General features: G+C 40.9%; 1 protein-coding gene across 8 annotated transcripts in view; it reads left to right on the top strand.

The window, feature by feature from the left end:
• The window catches only part of MAST4 (microtubule associated serine/threonine kinase family member 4), a 576,955-nt gene that overhangs the window by 166,275 nt on the left and 384,050 nt on the right, over positions 1-26,630 (top strand). For all 8 annotated transcript variants that reach the window (XM_070586853.1, XM_070586850.1, XM_070586852.1 and 5 more), the window contains one exon: positions 8,927-9,080. In XM_070586853.1, coding sequence (XP_070442954.1) covers positions 8,927-9,080 — 154 coding nt within the window. Of the gene's footprint in view, positions 1-8,926; positions 9,081-26,630 lie in introns of those variants that run through there.

Here is a 26,630-nt window from a genome sequence, read left to right as displayed (position 1 = left end):
ATCTAATAATGTATTTCAGGATGTTTCTAAAACATTTTTATATTGCTAATTGAAGTTTGTGATTCAAAGAATTAATTATAAAACTGAAGATGGAAAATGATATTGGTATCTAGTACATCTTCCAGTTTAAATACATTCTATTGATTTATTATTTTTCAAAACATGGACATTCATTGAGAAAGTGAATTCAATAAACAGCTAAATAGGTTCGGTAAATTAATGTGGGTTGGGAAATTATTTGCTTAGCAAATCTAATTGAGATGAACAATTTTTGCTAAGATTCTGTCTAATGTTCTCCCTCTGCCCCCCTTCTCATTCTCAAAAGGTTTTAAGATGCCTACAATAAAACAGAACTCAGCAAAATGAATAACTTAAAAAAAATGCTGGACGCCAGCCCTGTGGTATAGTGGTTAAGTTCGCAGGCTCCACGTAGGTGGCCCAGGGCTTGCAGGTTTGGATCCTGGGCGTGGACCTACACACCATTGATGAAGCCTGTTGTGGCATCTTGCATACAAAGGGGAGGAGGATTGGCATAGATGTTAGCTCAGAGACAGTCTTCCTTAAGCAAAAAGAGAAAGATTGGCAGCAGATGTTGGCTCAGAGCCAATCTTCCTCGCCCTCACCCCCCGACAAAAGGTGAAGATAGACAAAAGAAAAGCAAGTATAGCGCAGAGTTTCTTAACAGTGGCATTATTGACATTTCACACTGGATAATTATCTGTTGTTGGGGCCTGTCCTGTGCATCAGAGAACGTTTAGTAGCATCTGTGGTCTCTAGCCAGTAGATAACAGCAGCATCCCCTGTCCACTCTAAGTTGTCAAAACCAAAAATGGTCCAGACATTGCCAATGTCCCCTAGGTGGCAAAATTACCATGACTTGAGAACCACTGATGTACAGGGTATCTTAGTTTGAGCTACTATAACAAAATACCACAGACTGAGTGGCTGCTAATGTTTGTTTCTCACAGCTCTGGATCCTGGGAAGTCCAAGGTCAAGCCGCTGGCAGATTCAGTGTCTGGTGAGGGCTTGCTTCCCAGTTCACAGACGCTCTCTTCTAGCGGTGTTCTCACATGGTGAAAGGGGCAAGGGGACTCCGGGATGCCTTCTAAAGAGCGCTAATCCCACTTATGAGGGCTTTGTCTTCATGACCTAATGACCTCCCAAAGGCCCTACTTCCAAATATCATCACGTTGGGGGTTAGGTTTCAACGTATGAATCTGGAGCGGGGACACAAACTTTCAGTCTATGGCAGAGGGTCAGGTGAAGTCCGGAGTGAGGTTAGTGCAGCGACCAGATCTGTGAAGTCTTGTTGGAGACTGGACATGTCACACTGGCAGGTTCTGTCCTGTGATTTCTAATGGCTGAATGAGAGAAATATGATTAGGTACATGGTTTGTGGGGTTCCCAGGATAAAATCAGACTGTAACCCAGCAAAAGCACAACTGTTTCTAGTGCAGAGAACTGACAGCAGTTTCTCCAGTTTCCATCTCCCCAACTAGAATGAAGCTTCTGGTGGGCAGGGATTTTTGTCCTTTTTGTCCACTGTTGTTCCCAGAGGAAGAGTGCACACAGCTGCTTCATAAATCTTTTTATAAAGAGATGAGCACTGACAAGGAGGGTACCATTTCCAATAGGCCCTTCCTGGGGTTGGCCCCATGGTGAAGTGGTTGAGTCTGGTGCACTCTGCTTTGGCTGTCTGGGTTTGCATCCTGGGTGTGGACCTGGGTGCGCTCATCAAGCCATGCTGTGGCAGCAACCTACATACAAAATAGAGGAAGACTGGCACAGATATTAGCTCGGGGCTAATCTTCCTCAAGCAAAAAGAGAGAAAGACTGGCAACAAAAGTTAGCTCAGAATGAATCTTCCTCACTATAAAAGAAAAGAAAAGAAAAGAATAAAATAAAATAGGTCCTTCCTTACATGTTTGTAGAGCGAGTGGCAGGAATTATAGGGCTGATTCTTACAGGATCATTAAATGGAAGCATGCCTTCTGGGTGGTATAAGCTAAAATGGATGTCAGCAAAGTCAAGTAAATGGGCCCCAGTAAAATGTGGTCAAGATCATAGCTCTCTCAGTGTCTGACTCAATCTGTAGTTAGATTTTAGGTTGCTGGGGGAAGAGAGGTTGCATATTCTTCAGGCAGTGGTGAAAGCGTTAAGTGTTTTCTCTTTTCTCTAGTCTTTGAGTAGTGTAGGATAGTGGGAAGAATACCTGCGAGGTGCCACTCGGAAGGGCCAGGTAAATAGAGAGGCATGTGCTTTGCCAGTCAACAGGCTAAGAGAGGAGGAGACTTGAGCTGAGCTATGGGGACAGTTATCCCCAGCGTTATTAGTTACTGAGTGCTTATATGTGCCAAGCACTGTGTCAAGCCCTTTTTATCCATCATCCCTTTGAGTCCTTACTACCTCTGAGGTCCTACTTCAGAGGGGAGTTAAGTAGCCTGCTCAAGCCATGGCATTGGGATTCTGTGCCTGACAATTCAGATTTGGATGAGGTGCCTCCCCTCTGTTCTGCTCTGCCTCAGACACGCTGAAAACCCCACAGCAATGGGTGCTCACGCCCAGGAGTTCCTGCACTAGAGCACGGTGCGAGAATTACAGCCTGAAATAATTTTAAAGCAGTTCAAATCGAGTTTTCGTTTGAATCATAAAGAAAATAAAGACAATCAGTAAAATTGTAATCAGTTTAATTTCCTTGCAAAGCGTTTATGGTGTACATATGCAGAGATGTTTGCGAATGAGGTGACTCTCTGTGTGGGAATGTTAATAACCACCACAGCTAGCATTTATTGTGCGCTTACTGTGTTCTACACATGGTTTTAAGTGCATATATGAATTCTTTTAATCTTCACAACAACCTCAGGAGATAGGTAGTATTATTACTAACATTTTGTGGATGAGTAAACAGGTATAAGAAATACTTAAATGTCTTAATTATGATGGTAAGTCTTGGCATTCCTAACCACTGTGGAATTAGTATGAAGCCAGTAATGACTGTCTTCACTAGAGAACTCTATTCTGTCAGATTTTAAAACGTTGTTTATAGGCTTTGGTTTAAAAGTAAATAAAATCCAATTTTGAAATAAAGTTATTTCAGGTTACCAATTTGATTCCTTTTTGGATGGAGGTGATAGAGCAGTTAATTAAGCTTACAAGTGTAGTTTATGCTGTTTATAATTATTTATTTTGATTCCTATGGCCTCTTAGAATATTTAATATCAAGAAATAGAACAACTGAACAATGTCTTCATAACCCTATGTTACTAATCAGTCTTTCTCTCTCTTTTTAGCATAAAAAAGACTTGACCTGTGAGCTCCCATTATGTATAGGGATGACATTGGTGATCCCTTTGAACTAATGAACTTTGGCCTTAGGGCACATGCATTCTGGATGGGTCTTTAAAATGCACGTGTCTCATCCTGGGAATGAATGAGGAATTATAGAAAAGAGAATTGGGGGTATGAAAAGGCTTGGATTGATGCACACAAGTGAATATGCTAGTTAGGATATAGCTAAAAGGTTGAATAATTCATTATTTAGGAATCACTTTCAGAGCTAGCAGTCTTCAAAAATTAGCATATTAGTTTGTATATGGAAAAGATTCTTCGAAAAGATGCTGTTGCTATAATCTAAGGTCTTTTTCACACATAAAGCGTTCAATTTTGTCAAAATGCTAGAGACTCACTTTAGCATTTTCACCTTGAGTGACGTTTTAATATAATTTTATTGTTTTTCCTAACAATAACTCTTTATTGCATGTGTCCTTTATTTTTCTGTTATATTTTTAACTAAATACCAGAGATTTGTAATTCATTTGTTCTTTCAACAAATATTTACAGGGTGTCCTTTATGTAGGGCAGTGGACAAATAGAGCAGTAGACAAAACAGAGTAGTACGTAATTCCATGGAACTGACGTTCTAGTGGGAGAAGAAGGACAATAAACAAACACAAAAGATCTAATGTGTCACATGGTGATAGATGCTATAAAGAAAAATAGGAAAGAGAATGAAGTGGTGGGCATGCTCTTTTACGTGGGGCAGTTACGGAAGGCTCCCCTGGAAGAGTACCATTTGAATAGATACCTGGAGGGTGCGGGGAGCCAATATCTGGAGCTTGTCCCAGACAGAGGAAATGATTAGTGTAAAGGTCCTGGGTGGGAAGATGCCTGGGGCATCTCAGGTCCCACAACAAACTAAAGTGGATTGAGTGGCATAGTGGCAGCTGGGATCAGAGCGAGGTGGGTAGAGGTGGTAGGACCTTGTAGGGCATTGTCAAGACTTTGACATTTTTTTTGGTGAAAGGGAAGCCAAGGAAGGACTCTAGCAGAGGATTTGGAGCATCTGGCTTATGTTTTAGAAGGGCCACTGGCTGCTGTGCTGAGACTAGGATGGAAGCAGAGGGATCTGTTGGAAGGCAAGCAAGATCTGGATGGCAGGGACAAGAGTGGTAACAGTGGAAATGGTGAAGCGATTGGATTCTGGATATATTTTGGAAGTTAAATTAGAGGATTTGCTGATTGGATATGAAGTAAGAAAGAGAAATTTAAGATAACTGTAAGGTTTGTGACTTGAGCAGCTAGAAAAAGGGAGTTGCCATTTACTGAAATTGGAACAATCTCTTTATGTTCATATGATCATTGTTATTATTAGAAATTATAAACGAGAACCTGTGTGCTTGGGCACGAAAGTGTCTGGGGAGGTGAGGCTGGAGAAAATTGTCAGCTAAGAAGGCTGCAAGTTCAATGTTCATCAAAAGTCTAATATGCCTTTTTGGAAAGAGATGAATGGTATTACTAGGGGATATAGCCATAAGGAGGAAAGCATGGTCCGTGCTTGGAGAGAGTGGTGGTGGTGATGGCGGAGACACTAAACAAAATAAGGTCAGATCTCGTCAATGATTTGCCTTTACTTTTACTTTTCATTCATCTTCACTGACGGCAGAAACCACAGTGTAATTGTGGTGGATTCTTCTATTTTTCTCAGCCTGATAATTTGTAAAACAGCCGACAATGGGTGGAGATGATAAATATAGAAAACATAGATGTAGAATTCTGGTGATTATCATTTCGATAGGACTGATAACTTTTGAAACTTTCCCCCAAATCTACATTAGATTTATGGTAGTCGTACACCTTTTGTTCTCTAAGATGCTTACATGTTTCCTGTGATAAACTGCTGGCAAGAGCATTGCTTACACTTGAGTGGTTTGCTTGCTCCCTCCCTGTCGGACTTCTAAATTCAATAATATGCAAATGTGCCTCTTTAAACTGCTTTGTGGCTCTTGGAACTATAGGAGGTTAAGAAAACTAACACAGGAAGTTTTGAGCAAATAAAATCTACCACGAATCAATGTTTGCTCTTGGCGAAGGAAGTAAGGACGTACTTCTGGAGAATGATTCAGTCCAGGATACTTGTGGCTAGCAGCATGCCAGGAAAATAGGTGACAAGGGAGTAGGGTCTGACTCTCTCAGAGTCCACTGTCTGCTTATTGAGGGAAATTAGAAGTGTTCGAAGCAAGTATGACAAGCTCAGGCTTAGATGTTCTTGAACATCAGTGAAAGTTTAAAGACAGTCTCTGTCTTTAGTTGAGCTCCTTGTAGTAGGAAGACTTTGGGAGTCTGGAAAAGTTGGAAAACATTACACTGAAATTCTTTAAAGGGCAACGTCCAAAGTGATATGTTGGGTGTCTACCATAAGCTCTAGGGTGTGATGAAATGTTTTTAAAGGGATCATGAATGTTTGAATCAGGACAAAAAATGAAAAATAAATTGCAGGGCTGCCAGTGGACCATTTTGAGAAGCTTTAACTAATTGCAGAAAAAAGGTAGAGCCACTGACAACACAGCAAATTTGGAAAAATGATCTATTTCGAGAGAACCCTGTTGGGAGTGTGATTTGATGTGAAGAAGGAAATGGGATCCTGGAACACTGCACTGTGCTTATAGGTTTTCCTATTTATATTGTGTTTGAAACATTTGCAGCCCTCACAGTTCACTGCCTCACTTTTCCCAGATTTAAAATAATACTCCCCTCTTGGGGTTGCGATTCTGATTAAAAACTCTGGCTTATGGACTAATAGCTTATGGCTGTATACGTGTGATGAAATAGATTTCCTTTTTTGTTTTTGTACACTTTCTCCTTGATTTCCTTCTCTTTCTTCTACATTTGCTTCATATCTTTTATGGCTTTGTTGGAAATATGTAAGGAAACCACTTAATTCCTATTTAGGAATTATCTTCTTGCCCTGCTCATTTTTCCACCCTCTGTTAATTTGTGATAAACAATCTTCCCGAGAGTAATTAATTGTAATTCTGCAAGCTGAAAATTTTAACTTCAGGTGAAAAATAAGTGGCAGAAGTTGATGAACCTTAAACAATAAATATTTGTATTTTATGCAGCTGCCACTAGTAATTAAGAGAAAATAACTAAGTGGAATGGACCCTAACTCGCTTGATTGCCCCGAGGGGTTCTTGGTATATTTAAAGGACTAGGAGCTAATATGGAACATTTTGTTGAATGTCTGTGACACATTGCCACCTTGTGGCTGCAAATTTTCCTTTTTTTTTTTTTTTAAAGATTTTTTATTTTTTCCTTTTTCTCCCCAAAGCCCCCCGGTACATAGTTGTGTATTCTTCCTTGTGGGTTCTTCTAGTTGTGGCATGTGGGACGCTGCCTCAGCGTGGTCTGATGAGCAGTGCCATGTCCGCGCCCAGGATTCGAACTAACGAAACACTGGGCCGCCTGCAGCGGAGCGCGCGAACTTAACCACTCGGCCACGGGGCCAGCCCCTGCAAATTTTCCTTTTAATGTAAAAAAGCAAATTTTTAATATTAGGTCTACATGATTTAATCTTATTTTATGTTTTTCCTAGTGTTTACACTTCACTTCGATAACATAAGATTTGAGAGACCTTATTAGTACACATAAAATACAGGGGAGGAGAATTTAAGAGACTGTCCTTGTTCTTAGAAGAGGCTTGCTAAAATATTTAGGGGTGAAGATCCATAATGTCTGCAACTAACTCTCACTGTTGGCTGGGGAGCAGTGGGAAGAGAAAAAAGGGGTGAGAGCAAAAGCAATGTGGCAAAAGGTTAACAGTTTACCATTGGTGAAGGGAATATGGGTGTTTATTGTACTGTTCTTACAACTTTTCTCTTGCAAATTTTCTTATGAAATTTTTCAAAATAAAAAAAATTGGAAGAAAAAAATTGGGGCAAGGTCATAAAATGGACCAAGAAGGAGGCAAAAATAACCTCTACATTGTGTAATGATCTGACCACATTTGGACCATTGACTGGGTTCTGCATTTTCTAGTAGCTGATGTGTTACTGTCCAGGGTTCCCTTGACACTATTCATTGTCCATAAAGTTTAAGGGCAAAGTGTCTAAGACCAGACAGAAATTCCTCCTTGGAGGCCTGCTAAGTAGGACTCTCAAGTAATGAACAGCAGCCTCCACAAATACCTTCCAAAAGTACAATCTGGAATCCATTTTGCCTACTGATCTGGCTTGATCCTGGGGTGGCTTTGCTGCTAGTTTTTTGAAGACTTCTCACTGAGGTACTAAGTGGCAATGAAATGCGGTAAAATGCTGACTGGCAGAGAATTTGAGATGATACTTGCTGACAAGTGCTGGCAATCCAGCTGTTCTGTGTTACTAATGAATATAGTTGAACTTAGGGGAGAGGTGTCATCTTGTAACATCTGAGCCAGTGAGGTATATTCTGTCTCAACTAGCTTGGGAGGAGCTACTCCTGGCAGGGTTAAATTTCTTTTTGTGCCATGATTTTGAATATCCTGCAGGGCATAGACAGACCAACGGATGACTTCATCTCTGAATTTCTTCTTCCTGTAAATAAATCCATGGTAGTGTTCATCTGAAAAACTCCAGACAGGTGTAAGCAGAGACCATCTCTCTATTAATTAAAACAAGTTTCAATGTAGCGTTCCTAAAGATGCCTGACTTTGAGCACTTACTTTTTTTTCTTTTTAAATTTCTATGCAGTTGGCTCTTTTCTGTGGCAGTTGGAATTTCTATCAATATCTTTTGTCCTTCTTTTTTGTTCTTAATAACTATCTGAATATATGTATATGCACACGAATATTTTTGTCATTAGTAACTATCTAGACACATATATATTCATATATACTTATTGACGGTGAACGTTTCAGAAGATATGGCCCTATTCAAGTATGAAAGGTTTTCTGATAAAGGCAGGGCACATCTTGAAATAAGTGTTGTGACACCAGGGATTCTTTTGTAGAAAGCTGTCTCTTGAAGTGTCTTTGGTTTCTGATTCTTGTGACAGGTTTTCATTTAAAAAGCTATGAAGTCATATAAGGATATATTGATTTCCATTAAGGACTGTGGTGCTTAGAAATTTCCCTCTTCTACGTATATTTATGAGCACCGAACGCTTGTGAGTTTTCTTTTGTGAACAACTGAAGAAGTAATCCATTGGTTCTCTATAGAGCAATATTCTTCATTTTTGAGAGGAATCATGGCCCACAGAAAAATATATATTTTACATAGTGACTTGGAACACACACACACACACACACACACACACAACTTAATTCGTGAAACAATACTTTCCCTTCCTTTATTGGACTCTGATAATTTCTGTTCTCTTGCATTGAAACAAATGCTGGTCACAATCTACTAAACGTAATTTCATGACCCACTAATGTGTTGTGACTCACAGCTTGAAAAACACGGCTATTGAGATTTTGCAGCAAGCTGGACTCTCTTTCAGATGGCAGACATAATGGTGAAATCCTGAATTCTCTCAGCAAATTAAAAACAGGGTTGGGAGAGAAGGATTTAGAGAAGGGAAAGAAAGGAAGAAGGTGTGCCTGGTTGGTCTTTCATTCTGGTTGTGTTGAGAGTGTCTCCAGCAAATGACGCCACTCTCTTCTCTCTGCAGCTTGACCACATTTTATCCCCTCCACCCATGCCATTTCGGAAATGCAGCAACCCAGATGTGGCTTCTGGCCCTGGAAAGTCACTGAAGTTTAAAAGACAGCTGAGTGAGGATGGACGACAGCTGCGGCGGGGAAGCCTGGGAGGGGCGCTGACCGGTGAGTCGGGAGCGACTTGTATAAGAGAAACGATTGTGTTTATGTACTGGAAGGTCCCTAATGGCTGTGGAGTTCATATGTGAAAAGCATCCTGCTTAAGAATGGGCCTGCCCCTCTGTGGGCTGCTTGGGAAAATCGAGTCCAATCCAGAGAGCATTTAAATTGAGGATTTTATTAGTAAACTTTACAGAAATATAATTTAAGTACAATAAAATGTACGCATTTTAAGTGTACATATGGATGAGTTTTGGCAAACCAGTGTAACTACCATCACAAGATATCAGATGGTCCCTGTGCCCCTTCCTAGTCATTTCTACCCACACCCCAGTCCTTGGCCCCAGGCAACCATTGATCTTCGTTTTGTTACTATAGACTAAATTTATCACAAGAATTTTATATTAATGGAATCATACGGTACATGCTCTTTTGTGTCTGGCTCCTCTCCCTCAGTATAATGTTTTTCAGATTCATCCACGAATGATGGGTGTTTCAGTAGTGTGTATGGAAAGTTGTAAGAAACTGTCATACTGGTTCTAAAGTTGTACCATTTTACATTCTCACCAGCAACAGATGAGCGATCCAATTGCTCTTGCTTCTTTGCCAAGCTGTGATGTTGCCAGTCTTTTTAATTTTAGCCATTTTAATGGGTAGATAGTCATATCACATTGTAGTTTTAAAAGGTCTCTAAATGATGCCAGACATCTTTTCATGTGCTTATCGGACATTCGTATATTTTGCTTTGTGAAGTGTCTGTTCTAATCTTTGATTAGATTTTTAAAAATTAAGAGAAAAATTTTCTTTTATTGACTTGAAAGGTAGCCAAATTAAGATAAAGCATGGCTTCCCTTAAAATAACCCACTATTTAAATTTTCATGTTGTTAAATTTAACTTTAAATCACTAAAGGTTAGATTTCTATTTCATTCTGAGTGCTTTTTCCTCTAAATATAAATATTTTGAAGAGACTTTATTGCTTTTTAAACCCTGAGACAAAGTTTCTTTCTACATTTGAGAGTTTGTCTGCCAGTTCATAAATGGTCTGGAAAATGAGTTGAGTTATTCACATTTCTTGAAGAATTATGGATTTGACTTTTAGGAAATGAAATTTCTGGGAAAAGAAATGCTTCTGCCATATGGTCAGTAGAGTCTAGAATATTTGACCCCAGGTGGCACATTGCTGGAGTGCGGGGTGAAACTGAGCTCAGGCCAAGGGGAAGAAAGTCATCAAAAAATAGCTGCACTTCACTGGGTTTAAGGCAAATGTTCACACTTGAGTTTTACTGATGTTCTTTCAATGTGTGTTAGGACGTTTTTCTTTGCTTTCCTTTTATAGATGCAAACTATTTGCTTTCTTAAGTGGGAGATCCTAAAGATTGTTTAGTCCAACCTTTATTTCGTAGGTGGGGAAATTGAATCTTAAAACTTAAAAGGCTCCCCCCTTTGCTTTATTAATTTCACTTAGGAATTTTACTTACTTTGGTTAAACTGTTTTTGACCCATAGGAGGACAGGAATGGTTCTCTCCAATTTTTGCTAAAGCAGTTTACTTAAAGCTTTAAAATAATGCAAGGGGTGTTGCTCTTGATGCAGACAGATGACCTGAAGCGTGAAATTTGATCTTTAGCTAGAAACAAAAGCTGGACTTGATTCCCATTTTGTCATCTCAACAGCTCTAACGATTCTATACTTATACAATTTAGCTTGCTATACAATTTTTTTAGGTAATTAAGTCTTTGGTCAGATAATTTTCAAAAATGTTTAAAAGCGTGGAAGCTCTTCTATGGAAGAGCTTAAAAAAATCTGTGGTACATCAGCCTGTTTTTAGAAACAGTTGCTTGACAGTTTTATTGACTATGAAGAAAGCATTCTTAATTGGTCCTCTAGATAGCTTAGCTCAAGATTTAGTGAAATAATAAATGCAAAGTACTTAGCCTAGTGATGGTGGCTGTTAGTATTATGTGCGTAATGAATTGAAGTTGAGGTATTTGTGGTTGATGGAGAATTTGGGCTCGTGAACATCAGCTTGAAACCATTATCCACTGAGTTTCTGCTTTGTGTCAGGCACTGGGCTAGTGTCAGGTGTTGGAGCAGAGAGAAGAAAGCATCATCTCTGATCTTTATGTCACATGGTTTCCATTAGTTTCAGGCAACTATAAATAATCACATATGATCTTACCTTGGGATATGCTTTGTTGCTAAACTTAAATTAAGTCAACCTGGTTTTGCCATTGGAACTCTGTGCCTGGTATATTCTGTAACTTGAAGACTAGCCATCTTCCTATTGCTTAACTTTGTTTTAATCCAAGAGTTTTTTCTTTGGCAGTTTTCTACTGCTTTCTTTAAAGCAAAGACTTTGTGAAGCCTTAGTTTATAATTTGAAAATGTTGCCACCACTTAAATTTCAATAAAGTCTTAGCTCTTTGAGAGGAAGATCCATGATTTCTTCATCTATTTATCTCTAATAATGACACCTAACTTTAAGAACTTACTACGTGGCAGGCACTGTTTTTAGGGAATTACGTTTATTGACTTATTTAATCCTTACAACATCTCTATGCACTTATGAGGGAGGCATTCTTATCCCCATTTTATAAATAAAAACACTGAAGCACAGACAGGTTGAGTAAATTGCAAAAGGTCCTGGTGGTCCTAAACAGGAGAGCTAAGATCTGAACCCAGGCCTTGCAGCTCCAGAGTCTGTTCCTGTAAGCACTCTGTTGTTCTTAGCACAGCAGGTACCCAAGAGGTTTTCAATAAATTCCAGCAGAATTAATTGGAGTGAATCCTAGGTGGGAAAGTCTTTGCTCCATTGGAATCTGGGGATGACTTGATCTGTAGGTCTCCCGGTCCCTAAATTATGAAAGTAAATTAAAATTGGGCAATTAATACATATTAAAAACATTAAAATTTATATATTTGTTAACCCAGCCATTCTGTTTCTCAGATTTCATCACAAGGCAATAGTTATGAATGTGTGCAGACAATTAACTCTGGTTGTCTTTAGAGCAGCATCCTTTATAATAGTTAAAATTGCATATCATCTAAATATCGGGCAAAAGAATATTGATTAAACATATAGTATACACATAAAATGGAAAACAATTGTAAACACTAAAAATCATGTTGTAAAAAGTATGTTTTAACATTGAAAAAGGCTCACAATATATTTTTAATGTGAAATCCCATTGTTGAATGGTCTCATAGTATCTTGTGCTTCATAGGACTTATGATAGTTGTAATTAAATAATTACATATTTAATGAGGGGGAGGGAAAGAATTCCTGTCTGTTAAGGAGTTTTCTCAAACTGGGGTGATGGTTGACTGGCTTCCCTTTATAAATGGGCACATGAAGGATGCTATAGCCTTTTTTACACCCTGCAATTTAATCCATGAGACATTTTTGTCCCTGAGTTTTTTGTGGCATTAGGTGACATATCACTTGGTAACAGTAATGCTGAATAACCACAAAATTTCAGTGTCAGACAACAATATGTATTTCTTTCCTGCTCACATGGCTGCAGGTCAGCTGGGTTTTGGGTGAGTTAGCGTGGGCCTGCTGTGATTGGTTCTAGGATGCGGGTTGAGTCTAGATCTGTTCCACATGTCTGTCTTCTTCCTTGGACCAGCAGCTACCCATGGCATTATGTTCTCCTGGTAAAAGGCAGGAGCAAGACAGCGTACATCCACCTGCACAGGCATGTTTGAAGCCTCTGCTGGAATCATGTCTGCTGACGTTCTGTTGGCCAAACCAAGTCATGTGGTCAAGCCCACAGTCAAGGGGCAGAAGCATGCCCTACCCACCATGACACCTTGGCAAGGGTGCAGACATATAACACAACTGGAGGGGAGTGAAGAATTGGGATCATTAATTCTGTCTGCCTCTCTCTCTTTTTTAAGCATAATCTTTTACAATGAAAACACTTACATTTACCTATTTTTCAATTATATAAGTAATATGTATTCAATGTGGACAATTTAGAAAATAAAGAGTACCGTAAAGAAAAAAACCTTAAGCCCATAATTCCACCGTGCATAGATAGCCATGGTTAACTTTTGCCATTTTCTTTCCTCACTCAAGTTTTGATTCTCTAAGAGTATTAGATCAAAGGAAAAAACAACCAGTACCTTCTTTGCAAGCTGGCTTTAAAAACAGATCTAGAGTTTACTTATGCCCATCACGGCCTGGAGTTTCTTTTTTTTGGGAGGCTGATGTTTTCTGTCTTCATGGCTCACATGTTGCTAAATAGGCACCCAGAAGCATCGAGTAAACATTGACTGAGCTTTGGAGACCCCTGGTGAGGAAGAGGAGCTTTATTCTAATCATTATACAGACCCTTGAATCTGGGCATGGATATGTGGTAAAGTGCCTGACAGTTCACAGCAAGGAAGCTGCAGAATGAAGGGCAGAGCCTCAGGATCTGGAATCCTGGCTTCTTGATATGCAAATAGTGCCCCAGTCCTAGTCCTGCATTCCACAGCTGTGATGCATGCCTGCTGCAGCCCTAATAATCAGAAGAGGAAGGCTGCTTTTCCTCGTGAAGAGAGTTGTGTTTTTCAAACACGTTTGGGTTGTTTGGAATGTAAAACAAAGACGAATCTACATATGTGTGTAACTTGCACATAAGAGATCGACTTTGTAGACAGTGTAAACTAGAACTTCTAAAACTGTTAGAATCATGGTGTTCTTTCTATTTTGGGGGGAAAGTTGAGAGATTTTTCTTTCTTAGACTATGGAAGTCAGTTTGGAGTAACATCTAAAAATTCACAAAAAGGCATTTCAGAGTGAATTTCACTTATTCAAGAAGGAAAGGAAACACAAACAACACAATCCCAGAAAACATTATTTCTTTCGAAATTAACCTGGAGGCCATTAGTGTTTGAGTGCTGTGTAGAGCTTACGGGTTTCTCAACCTGAAGGCCTCCTTAGCTGCTGGGCAAGTTGGAAAGAATTCGGATTAAAGCAAACTTACATAAAATATGGCTATTTAATGGGTATCCTTGGTATTTGGTAAATATTGTACCTAAATACTCTCCCATATTCTCCGTATTTCTTCACTTTCGTAATACTGTCCAAATAATGCCTGAATAAAAATGGTGTATTGTTACACTACATGCTGTCACAGGCAAACCGAAAAATATCAATGGCTTAACACAATAGTTGTTTATTTCTCACTCATGTAAATATTTGGGGTTAGCAGGCAGCTCTCTTTCTCATGGTGGGTGAGGGAGCCACACTCCTTCTATCTTTTGCTTTTGCTCTTTTTTATGGCCTTGAGATACTCTGCTTCTGCCTGGTAGAAGTGCAAAGAGAGAGAAGGAACCTTTCCGACTTCTTAGAAGTCCCAGCCTGGAAGAGACACGCTTCATGTCCATTCACCTTCTTTTCGCAAGATCCCATCATGTGGTCACAGCTGAATGCAAGGCTGATGCTGGTGTGGGGGTTCAGCAGTGGACCATTGCCTCTGAGTCCAGCTACACAAGAGGCAGGGGCAACATGGCACTTACTAAATCAGGGAAAACTGAAGGAAATGGGTTGCTTTTTTTTTTTTTTTAAAGATTGACACCTGAGCTAACAACTGTTGCCAATCTTCTTCTTCTTTTTTTTTTTTCTGTTTTATCTCCCCAAATTCCCCCCGTACAGAGTTGCATATCTTAGTTGCAGGTCCTTCTAGTTGTGGCATGTGGGATGCCACCTCTATGCAGCCTGACGAGCGTTGCCGTGTCGGCTCCCAGGATCTGAACCAGGGAAACCCTGGACCGCTGCAGCGGAACCCACGAACTTAACCACTCGGCCACAGGGCTGGCCCCCAGAAATAGGTTTTAATAAAGAAGTAGGATATGATTAATTCAGTTTTCAGTGTGCTAAGTTTGAAATGCCTATGAGATATGTTAAACAAAGGTATGTCAAGTAGGGCTGCTAAATCACAGATGTGGAGAGAATTGTATTTTGAGAAGGAAAGTTTGAGAAGTTGTGCTGTGAAAGGGACTAGGGAAGTAGGGTGTGAGCTGGAGGGATGGAGGGGTCAGACGGGGCCATCTGAGTGTGGGAGCCATGCAAATATGTTTGTAAGGTGATGGCTCAGAAGAAAGAGATGATAGCTGAAGAAGTGAAGTGCTTTGGAGGAACCCGGCAGGGCATCCAGAGCGCACATAAAAGGATTGGCCTTTTGTAGGAGGAGGGGCACTTCCTCCATTTAACAGGAGGAAGGAGGAGAAAATGGATGCAAAAGCAGATCGTTTAGGTAATCTATACCATGGAATACTACTTAGCAATAAAAAGGAACAAACTATTGATGCAGGTGAGAATCTGAGTAAATCTCAAGAGAGTTACATTGAGTGAAAAAAAGCCTCTCCCAAGAGGTTACATACTGGATAACTCGAGTTGTATATAACATTCTTGAAATGACAAAATTATGGAAGCGGAGGACTGATTAGTGGTTGTCAGGATTTAAGGAGCAGGAGACAGGAGGGAAGTGTGGGGGTGGCTGTGAATGGGCAACGGGGGGATTCTGTGGTGATGGGGATGTTCTGTCACTTGGCTGCCTCAGTGTCGTTATCCTGGTTGTGACAATGTACCACAGTTTCACAAGATGTTACCACTGAGGAAACTGGGTAAAGAGTACCTGGGATCTCTGCATTGTTTCTTACCACTGCGTGGGAATCTATACTGATCTCAAAATCAGTTTTATTTTTAAAATGTTCATTTTCCAGATCACTGATTTTAATAAATTTGCTTTTCATAAGAAGCAGATAGTTGAATAGATGTGGTGGCTTCACTTTTCTCAATGAGGGGTTGGGAGGGTTATATGGGAGTTGCATAGAGAAGTAGTCAAATAATCTTGGCGAATAGGAAGGGGAGCTTTAAATGTAGCAGGATTTCTTGGAAGCATTGGCAGCCCATTTAAGGTCTGAGATCGTGAATTGGAAATGATGTCTGTCCACATGTTTGAGGGTAAGGTTAAGGCACCAGGGAAATTTGTGTCTTAGGCATATCAGTTCCAAAGAAGCTAGTAGAGAGGCCTGGTCCAGGGTCACTCAGGAGAGTGCTGGGGAGGGTGGAGCTGAGCTGTATAAGAATGATGGAGTTTTGGTACCTGTGGTGGGATTTCTCAGGGGTGGAGCTAATGCCCCTGGGAGCTTGGAGCGAGGACTGGAAGTGGGAACCTGATGTGTGGTGGGGTTGGGGGCTGATGCAGTGGGTGGGCTGAGTTGACTTAACCAGCCCCTGAAGGATAACTGAAATGTTAATATTTTGAAATTTGGCAAATTTTGAAACTCCTACAGGGCAAAGATCTTTCTAGATGCTCTCAATTTGGGTTCTTGGCTCTTGGCCAACGGAAAAAAACTCAGATTCACAGATAATTCACACTTAAGGTTTTATTGGCTTAAAAACGTCCTGCTTCTATTGGTTTTACTGTTTCTCAATACTTATAAAATCTCTACTGAAGGCATGTGACTGGGGGCTGGAATTCTTTAAAGTTGGTTTAGTGTTCTGTTTTAGAACTTGTAAAATTGTGTAGTTCGTCAACAGTAGTGTGTGAGGCTGGAGGATGTCTCTACCCATTTTTCTGAGTCACCAAGTAATCAAGAGGTGAATCTTCCTGGTGAGAGTGCATGCTTTTAAGTAACCTTTGAAACCATTTGCTGTCTTCACTGCTCCTTTGTCAGTTTATGTCTGGATGTTTTGTTTGCTGTCTAGGTATTCTAATTAGAAGAGCACTATTTTGGTGTATTTTTGTGTTTGCAGTTTCTCCTTGTCAGATTAGACATGAGACTGGCTGAATGGGGCAGGCGGCTCTGAGCCAGTTCCTTTGGCAGATGCTGCCTCCCAGTGGCTCTGTCGGGGAGCCCTCTGTGGTCACTCAGCTCCCATGCAGATGGCTTACTGATGAGGTAGTGCTCCCTTAAACAGAGTGATCATCACATGGTGGTTCCCAGGCCCCAGGTCACAGGCTGCTTAGGAACTGCCCTGTGGCCGCTTTGTTTGGAGACAAGCTGCAGAGTCCTAGTTGAAGCTCAGATCTCTCTTTCAGGCATCTTGCACCAACAAAACCTCCTCAAGAGATGATGATGTCAGGAATGATGGGAGAACTAAGGAGAGAGTCTAAACGAGGACTTGAAGAATCAAATGCATTTCTCTTATGCCGAGAGTCAGTGAGAGACTGGGCTGTTTGCCTTGATGTGTGCATGAGCTCCAGAGGGTGCTGGGAGCCAAGCTAGATCCGCAAATCTGGCCCTTCAGAAATCAGTTTTACGTTTCTGTACCAGATACAGTTTGAAGGACTTAAAGATTAGTGCTGAGTGTTAATTAAGAAGATGTTGTTGCAGAAGACTCAGTTTCTTTTAAGTTTCTTCGAGTGCCTTCTATGGAGCAAAAGGTAAGTTGGTGCTTAAATCATTGTTGACGTAGAATTCCAAGATTAATGGGGTAGGAAAATCAGTCACATACTGAGAGATGGCTAAACCATATCACCTGCAGGATAAGGTGGCCTTGCTGACCTTTGGCTGGTTATGTTGGATAGGATCCAATTCAGTAACTGAAATTTTTCAAAGTACATCAAAGAAGAGAGCGTCTGGCGGTCATTTAAAATTTTTGCTGGCATTATTTTAAAGGTTGTATGAGTCTAAATAGATTTATATAAGGAGGCTCTCTATACCAATTAGGCTAATGAAGAAACTCACCAGAAACAAACCAAGTATGTGTGAATATTAGGCTCCACCCAGCATCCTAGGTGCATCAGTAGGCTTTCCTCTCTCTCTCTCTTTCCTTCTCTCTGTTTCTCTTTCAGTCTCTCCCCCTTATTTCTTGTGTTCTAATGTGATTCAGTAAATAATGGACTTTGGTTATTCCTGAGAGAAAAATGAATTTATTGAGTCCATATATCAAAAATTCAACTTATTTGTTCTTAAAATTCCCTTTAGAATAGAAAATTTCTTTCCTTTTTTTTTGGCATTTTATCAAGGGATTGAATTGTTGAAAGGGCATAATCATGTTCCTTTTATTTTTTCAACAGTGGTGGTTTTTTTTGTACTTCTCTGAAAGTCTGTTTTATTCTGATAGGAAAGACTGGGGCCTGGGCGTGGCTGACATGGTTTTCCTGTCCTTCATGTGTTGTGTACTTGAGCATTCTGGAAAACACGCAGATTCCAAGCTTATCTTCTCAGTTTCTTATGTGTATCATCTGTAAGAGATGAAGTGGTTTTAGCTCCCTGTGACTCTTCAGTATATATGAGGAAGGCACAAAAGTTGAATTGATACAGTACAGTTAGGAGCATGAAATATAAATTTAAATAATAGAAAATTAGTATTGACCATTAAATCCCACACACAACACTCCTTGAGCTGTTGGGAAGAGGGAGACAAGGAAGATGGTAGGTGCTGTCATTTCATGCCACACTGGAACCCGTGTATGCAGTTGGACGTAGACACTGGCTCTTTGGGTGATATTTTCTTATGTACAATGAAACTGCAGCATATCTGCACAGAGCTGCATGTGAGGTGCTGATTGCTCATATGCTGGAATCGGTAAACTGGAACGTGGGTAAATCCTCTAGACAACACAGGCATGGTCGTTGGGTGTGATGAATAGCAATAAGGGAAGATATAGGTCAGAAAAGGATGAGATACCCATGTTAAACTGAATGGGGTTTAAAGATAGAAAGCAAGTGACTTGGCTGGGTGGAGGTAGCATCTTGACATGTCCTACACTGCTGTTTCAAGGTGTAACAGGAGGGCATGAAATGGGGATCTGAGGCCAGCTTCTCAAGTTAATGGCTAAGTACTGGTTTTCCTACATTTTGTCCCTTCACATGTATGTTCTTTCTCCATTGTTGAGCGAGGAAGCCCACCCTCTCCCCTGGAGGAGCATGCCAGTGATGTCCTGTCACCGTCCTCTGAAACTGAGCACCCCAGGCCATCCATCTCGTGTTTAAAACTCATTTTCAGTGGCTAATCAAAGATCAAGAATGTAGACTTTTTTTAACTTCCTGGTTGGAAACTGAAAATGAAGCTGACCTTGTGTCAACTCCCCAGGAAGAAGAGTAGGCAAAGAAATGCAGATGCCACCAACTGGGAAGTTTAAAGATTTATGAAAATTAGTGTTTCTGATATATTAATGACTCTGGTGGTGATAGCCTGCATTTGTCATTGTCATGTTCCATTGTCATTCGAGTACTTAATCAATGCCTATCGTCAGGGCGACATTTATTTTCTTGTGAGAATTTCTCTGTTCTGTGATAGCACTGTCTCAGGCACCTGCCTCACCCAGGGCCTGAAGGGAGAGCTGAGGATAAGTGCCTCCTTGCTTTTAACTCTTTGGTGACTTGCTTACTAGGGAGTAAAACTTTTCAAAAGAGAGAACAGTATCGTTTAAATGTCTGTTTTTCTCATTCTGAATAAGAACACAGGTGGAATCATGACCATCTTAAATGATTAACACTGCACCAAATTAGGCTTGAAGATGGATTTTGCATAAGGTACCTTAGTTCCCAGTTTCCAAGTCCCTGTAAAGGAGAGGTGTGTTAAGTGACATATGGAGACATTCGTTGTGTGTTTACATGTATGCATATACACATGGCATTGCACCTTTGAGCTTTTTCTTTTTTGGATGAGGAAGATTGGCCTTGAGCTAACATCTGTTGCCAATCTTCCTCTTTTAGCTTGAGGAAGATTGTCCCTGAGCTAAAACGTCTGTGCCAATCTTCCTCTATTTTGTATGTGGGATGCCACAACAGCATGGCTTGCTCAACGGTGTGTAGGTCCATGCCTGGGACCCGAACCTGTGAACCCCAGGCTGCTGGAGTGGAGCAGGTGAACTTAACCATTATGCCACCGGGCCAGCCTCTTACCCTTGGGTTTTTTTTAGTGTTCCATAATGTAGGATATGCCTGCAGTTTTGCCCTAAATTACTCTAGAGGACAGTAGCAATTATGTGTGTTACTGTCCTTTTATTAAAAGTTCTGAAACAGATTTCTTTGAGCTCAGAACAAGGAAAAAGGAATTAGATTGGTCTGATAAATGTGAATTTTTCTTTCGTTAAGTAGCGAGAGCGGAGTAACCCACTGTGTTTCTATCTTTGCCTTCGTTACCAGGAATCTCAGGAGAAACATTTTGTGTTTTTGTTTTTGCTCCTTTTTACTAGCTTTTGGCTGCAGTGGTCTATATAAATAACATGAAAAATAGGGGAAAATAATACCTGCACAAACCCAGAGCAACGAGACCCTCACCTTAGGTGTATAAAACAGGGAAATGAAGCTCCTGATCCTTTACTACCTTCAGATTCCATCCCAGACACCCTCACATCACTTGGCTGATTGCTCTGCAGCCATGCTTTCCTGCCCTCCTCCCCCTACCATCTCATGCTGTTCTCTTCTTACAGGATGGATCACTTTGAACTCTCTGTTGTTTGCATATTCTCACAGCAAAGCCTGCTGCACTGCAAATACAAGCGCTCAGTAAGTAGAGTTGCCAGATTGAATACATGCCACCCAAGTAAATTTTGCCTTCAGATAAACAGCTTACAATATGTTTAGTATATGTATGTCCAATGTAATATTTGGGGTGTATGAAGTCAAATTTATTTGAACTAAAATTTATTTAGGTGTCCTATATTTTTGTTTGTGAAATCTGGCAATTCTATCAATAAATACTGGAAGGGTCTGTACCTAGGCATTATCAGACGTGTTGTCGCGTTGGTATGTTCATGGTATGAAAGACAAGGGGTTAGAGGCCTTACAGAGACATTAGTACCATATCCTTTTCTTATATTTTTTCCCCCTTAGAGCTGCTTAGTCACCTTGGAGAGTGGACCATCTTTGCAGATGACCCCAAGCACACCTTATATGTGATATCCCCTTTGACGGGCGAAAGTCTGTGTGCATGATCCCCGCTGCCATGCTGTCAACAATCACAGTGCTCTCTGGATTCCAATAATAGGAGTTTAACTGCATTTAATAGAATGACTAGAAGAAAATGACTAGTCTCTCAATCTTGAGAGATGACTGGAGGGTGATTGGAACAACCAAATGGCTACCTCCCCGTACCTGAGCACCACAGCACACTGATTTCCCTATAAGCATGGCTGAATTCTCTAGAAAGGAATGTTGAGTAGCCTAGTGATACTGTTACTTTAAAACATGAGGCGCATGGACTGGAGTTCAAGACGACTTAATGCCATCGGAGCTTTCAGAAGTGGTCAGTGGCTAAATAATAGACCAGAAATTCCAAACCTATACCAGTCATCAATTTCCAAGCAGTGCTGAGGCAGTCAGGATGCTAATCTTGGCTTTAAGTTTTTTCTTTTTAAAAACTAGGGCAGTAATATGTTACTTTTTGTTACATTTTGTTTTGCAAAGCCCCTAGTGATTTTTTAGAATTTAATTCAGAGTATAGGGTTGCAGTTTGATAACAGTGGTTTCTAGATCTTATTGCTTTTCAACCAGGTAGAGTGGACATTAAACCTCCTAAAGGGAGGCAAGAGAACAGGCCACACAGCCCCTGATTAAGATCTCTCACCCCGGAACCGGGATCCTTAACAGATGGCCACTCAGAGCCACTGGTGGAGATCTTGTGGTATTGTTTTTTGAAGATTAACCCTGAGCTAACATCTGCCACCAATCCTCCTCTTTTTGCTGAGGAAGATTGGCCCCGAGCTAACATCTGTGCCCATCTTGTTCTAGAGATCTTGTGGTATTTTGAAGAAATATTTTATAGTTGTGTTCTAGATTTTTTGCTTATTCATTAATTAGTATCCACAAACATCTCTTAAGACAAAAAGATTTTTTAGGGAGTGTACATAAACTTTATTATTGAGGAGGAAGAATTTGAAATCTGTTTGTAATATAAGCCAGCATGAAACCAGGAACTTCCAGAGAAATATATGTGGAAATGCGCAGTTATGTGAATTAGATTGTATATAGAAGTTTCCTCATGAAAATAGAGAACTTATTAGGAAATTTGGGCTTGTCTGGAAATTTCTACTTAGATTGTGGTAGGGAGTTTTTTTTATCCCCTCTGTGGCTGCCTTTGTTCTTTTGGTTTTTCTTGTAAAGCTCCTGATCCCTGACTCCTCCTTGGCTTCTGTTATAATGGTTTAGATGTAGGGCAGTTGTCAGAAATGTTTAGCATCTCAGGGCTGCCAGTGACATTTGGGTATGTCAATCAAAGCCCTTAGTGTGCTAAAGAATGTTATTGAGTAAGGTTCATAATTTCTCCAAAAAGTAAAATCCTAAGTACAAATTGTCCTGTAGTGTATTGAGGTTAACCGGCTTACTTTGAACATACACAGTATTTTGTGGCGGTGTTGGACTCTCTTGGAGATGGGTTTTAGAAGAGAAAATCAAAGGCAGGAGAAGTGCATGATGTTCTCCATATCAAGTTTAAGGCCACTGAGTCTTTCATTATTGTTATTGTTACCAAACAAACCACTGAGCCATTTTAAATATTTTTCTAGGCAATATGGAACTAAACAATAATGGAAACATATGAACCCTGGGAGAAATAAAAATGAGAGACAGAATAGAGAGTTAATATGCACAGGCATGAGTAAGTGAGTCTGTAAACGTTCAGTAGCTTCTGTGTGTGGGGCGTGATGTGAGGCTACAAAGACAGATGAGATCCAGTCCCAGTTGACACAGAGTTTACAATGTAGAAGAGCATGTTGTGCGTGGAAATAAATGACACTCTGTACACAGGCAGCCGCACAGAGGCAGATGATGTGATGGGGGAAGGTGAGGCTAGTAGTGCCCCTGGATGTGGATTCAATGCCAGTGATGCCAAGATGGGTGAAGCATCCTGGAGGAGGACCTGAACCATCACTGAACACAAACTGTGTATTCAGCACTGTGCTGGGCATTGACATGTGTTACCTACTATCATCATCACTAGGATGGAAATGGAGGCTCAGAGAGGAAAAGTGAACATCTAGGGTTCCCTAGCTAACAAATGGGGAAACCAGGATGCAAACCTGTGTCTGGCTGGTTCCCCACTCTGAGCTCCGAGGCCACTGGTGAATGGAATGAGAACCAGTTATCCCGTAAAGTGCCCCATGCTGGGGAGAATTTGATCCAGTCTGAGGATGGTGCCAAGGAGGAGTGCCCTTGCCAGGAAGAGTTGTTTCTCAATGGAAAGTAGAGGGGATAATAAGTTGGTGGTTGTGGGCTTTCTGTTTGCCAGCTGGTAGGATAGGCTCTCTATTTGCGTGCTAGGTTAGTCCTCACAATCCCCCCATGAGACTGGTCAATCATTTCCACTTTGCAGAACGTTTATGGGAAACTGAGGCTTAAGAGGTCAAGAATCCTGACCAGGGCTACACAGCTGCTACATGGTAGTAGTCAGGCTTTGAATTTGGGATTTGAACCTCATGACTGGGGCCAAATGCTAACAGATTTGAATTAGAGAGTTTCATAAATTTAAAAATTGGGCATATTTCCAGGATCCAGAGGGGGCAGCAAATATGTTTGAATGGAAGGAAATTTTGGAAGGGCTTGGACTAACTGGGCTGACAAGTCAGAGTACGACGGGAGGAGGGGATGACTCTCACTAGCTTTATTATTTCGAAGAGGGTAAGATACTGGTCCTTGGGGAGGTTTTAGAAAGGTGTAGAGGAGGCAGGTGGGGGAGAGGAAGAGAGAACAGGGAGCTGACAAGTCGTTTAACAGCTGCTCCACATATCCCCAAACTGACTCCGAGAAAAAATGGTTCTATTTATTTGCCGTTTCCTTCCATATATCTTCCCAACAGCATTCATCAATATCTGTCATTTCCCAGGGGGTTTAGACATGTCTAGCAATTCATTCTGCTGAATTATATTTCAATACGTGGATGGAGGGAGGCCAGACTGCAGATGTTAACTCTGACCTGTGCCCGGTGTCGCTTAGACACTGCCACCACTCAGCTCCTGGGCGCCTCACTCAGACAGACGTTCCAAGCAACCCTGCTTGGTGTGGGATTCTTGTTCTTATGTTCTCATTAGAGCAGGCTCCATTTATTTATTTATTTTTGAGGAAGATTAGCTGTGAGCTAACATCTGCTGCCAATCCTCCTCTTTTTGCTGAAGAAGACTGGCCCTGAGCTAACATCCATGCCCGTCTTCCTCCACTTTATATGTGGGACGCCTGCCACAGCATGGCTTGCCAAGCAGTGCCATGTCTGCACCCGGGATCCGAACTGGTGAACCCCAGGCCGCCGAAGCAGAACGTGCGCACTTAACCGCTATGCCACCGGCCGGCCCAGAGTAGGCTCTATTTAAGACTTCTTTAAAAATCAGTTTTAAGTTGTCACATTAACCTTTAGTCTATACACCTAGAGCGTAGGACAAAAGTATTATGCATTTTCTGATAAGACTTTTAAATCCAGACAGTCACCATCTGAGGGGATACTGCATTGTTAGTCATGATGCAGGAGGAGGTTGCTGGCCAGGGCTGGGTCTCGTTGTGGAAGGGGAGAATTTGCTGGGTACCTTGGAAGACAACAATGTGAGTGCTTGTAATAATAGGAACATTGAGGCTTACTAAGCTCTATTTCTTATACTAACTCATTTGATCCTAATATCTTCCCTTATTAGAATTTGACTGAGAGTGGTAATCTTGGTGGATGAAAAGAAATATTTCTTCTTTAAGAACAAGTTACGGGAAAAAAGTTACTACAGAAAGGAAAGACCAAATATATTTCTCTGTAGGTATGGATTTGAATGGTTTGCATTTAAAAACAGACTGTGTGTTGGCATTTTTGCCCTTTCGTCATAAAATGACAAGAGTAACAGGATGGCTATCTGTGATCGAGGGTGAGAAGACCACCGTACCTTAGAATCATCTTGCCACATTACCCACACTGGAAGTTATTTCTTTAAAGCTGCAGCTGCACTTGACAGTGGCAATGGCTCCATAGCCTCGTGGTTGTCCAAAGGCTTTGATTTCTCTGCTGCAGACGTGTGTTCTGTTGTTTTTCCACAGACCCGAGCTCTCTCGCGGTGCAGCATTGGGCTTTAGTGACTCCTTGAAACATTTCTCATGTACTATTCAGTCTGGACTTGCCCTCAACTATTATCTTCTGCTACCTGCTCTGCTTGCTACAGGCTTCACTTTAAAGCGTCCCCCTAGCTTTGTCACTAGGCCCTTTTGGTTAGTAATGTTGCCTAGCTGTTCTAGGTTAAATACAGAATGCTGGTGATAATATTCTAAGAATTGAAATTGGGCATCTATGGTGGATTTGAGTCTTGCAGCAAAACAGGAGTTTACACACTGCTGCATTGGGCAGTTAATTTGATCCAGACCTTGGGGCCCCGTTGGCGTCTCTATGCTCTGGCTACTAACCTCCCAAAAGACATGCATGCTCTCTCCATTTGACTTTCAGTTTCCTTGTCAATTGGAGATCCCTGGCTAGTGGCAGTTATGTCTTCAAGGGCTTAGGGTCAAGGCTGTGCTTTGGACTTTCCTTGTGTGAGTAAACACACATCACACCGACTAGAGCAGCAGTTCAATATAGGAGTCAGTGAACTTCAGCACTTTCTGCTCACAGGTCTGTTGGTTTCTCAAATGATATTTATTTATGCCATTAAGAAGAATGATTTAGCAGCATTGTTGATGCAGTCTAGGTATAGTTATTCTTTTGCAGTGGGGACAAGAAATTGGAAGTCAGTCACCCATGCGAGAGGGAAGATGAAAGGAACCATGTCTCTACGTTGTAGGAGTGCAGCTGAAGATGAATAAAGGGTGGCGATAATTGCCTGTGAGGACGACAGTCACTGTGATGAGGAAACCAGTGTTTAGGAGTGAGCAATGGGGCATAGAAGAAGAATGTCTTGATGATGATGGAGTACCCTTTAGGGCACTGGCTGCTGACACGTGGATTCTGCCCAGATTCAGCCAGTGACTTATCATGGTCTATAACCTTTCTCCATTTCCAGAATTTGGATTGTTCTTGAAAAACTCAGTTCCTCTGACTTGTGAATGATGTGAAGGGCTTAATTTGTTTAGTGGAATTTTCAAAAGCAGGTGCTGACGTAGTTTGGTGTGGATACCTCCCTTTGGACAACAAAAAGGACCCCTTATTTTTTTCCTCTGGAAGATGCAATGGTTTTGGCTAAGCAAGGGAGGGTGATTTTGTTTGTATGTGTGGTAAAATATACATAACAAAATTTACCATTTTAACCATTTTAAGTATACAATTCAGTGGCATTAAGTACATTGCAACCATCACCACTGTCCATCTCCAGAACTTTCTCATCTTCCAAGCTGAAACTCTGTACCCATTAAATCACTCCTCATTCCCTCCTCTCCCCACCCCCCAGTAACCACTGTTATACTTTTTGTCTCGCTGAATTTGACTATTTCAGGAACCTCATATAAGTGGAATCATACAATATTTGTCCTTTTGTGTCTGGCTTATTTCATTTAGCATGTCTTCAGGGTTCAGAATTTCCTTTTTAAGGCTGAATCATATTCCATTGTATGTATAACCACATTTTGTTTATCCATTCGTCCATCAGTGGACATTTGGGTTGTTTCCACCTTTTGGCTATTGTGGATAATGCTGCTATGAACGTGGGTGTACA

Source organism: Equus przewalskii, chromosome 20, assembly GCF_037783145.1.
Source record: "Equus przewalskii isolate Varuska chromosome 20, EquPr2, whole genome shotgun sequence".
Classification (NCBI taxonomy): Eukaryota; Metazoa; Chordata; class Mammalia; order Perissodactyla; family Equidae; genus Equus; species Equus przewalskii.
Note: the sequence above shows the minus strand (reverse complement) of the source record. Positions and strands in the feature narration are given on the sequence as shown.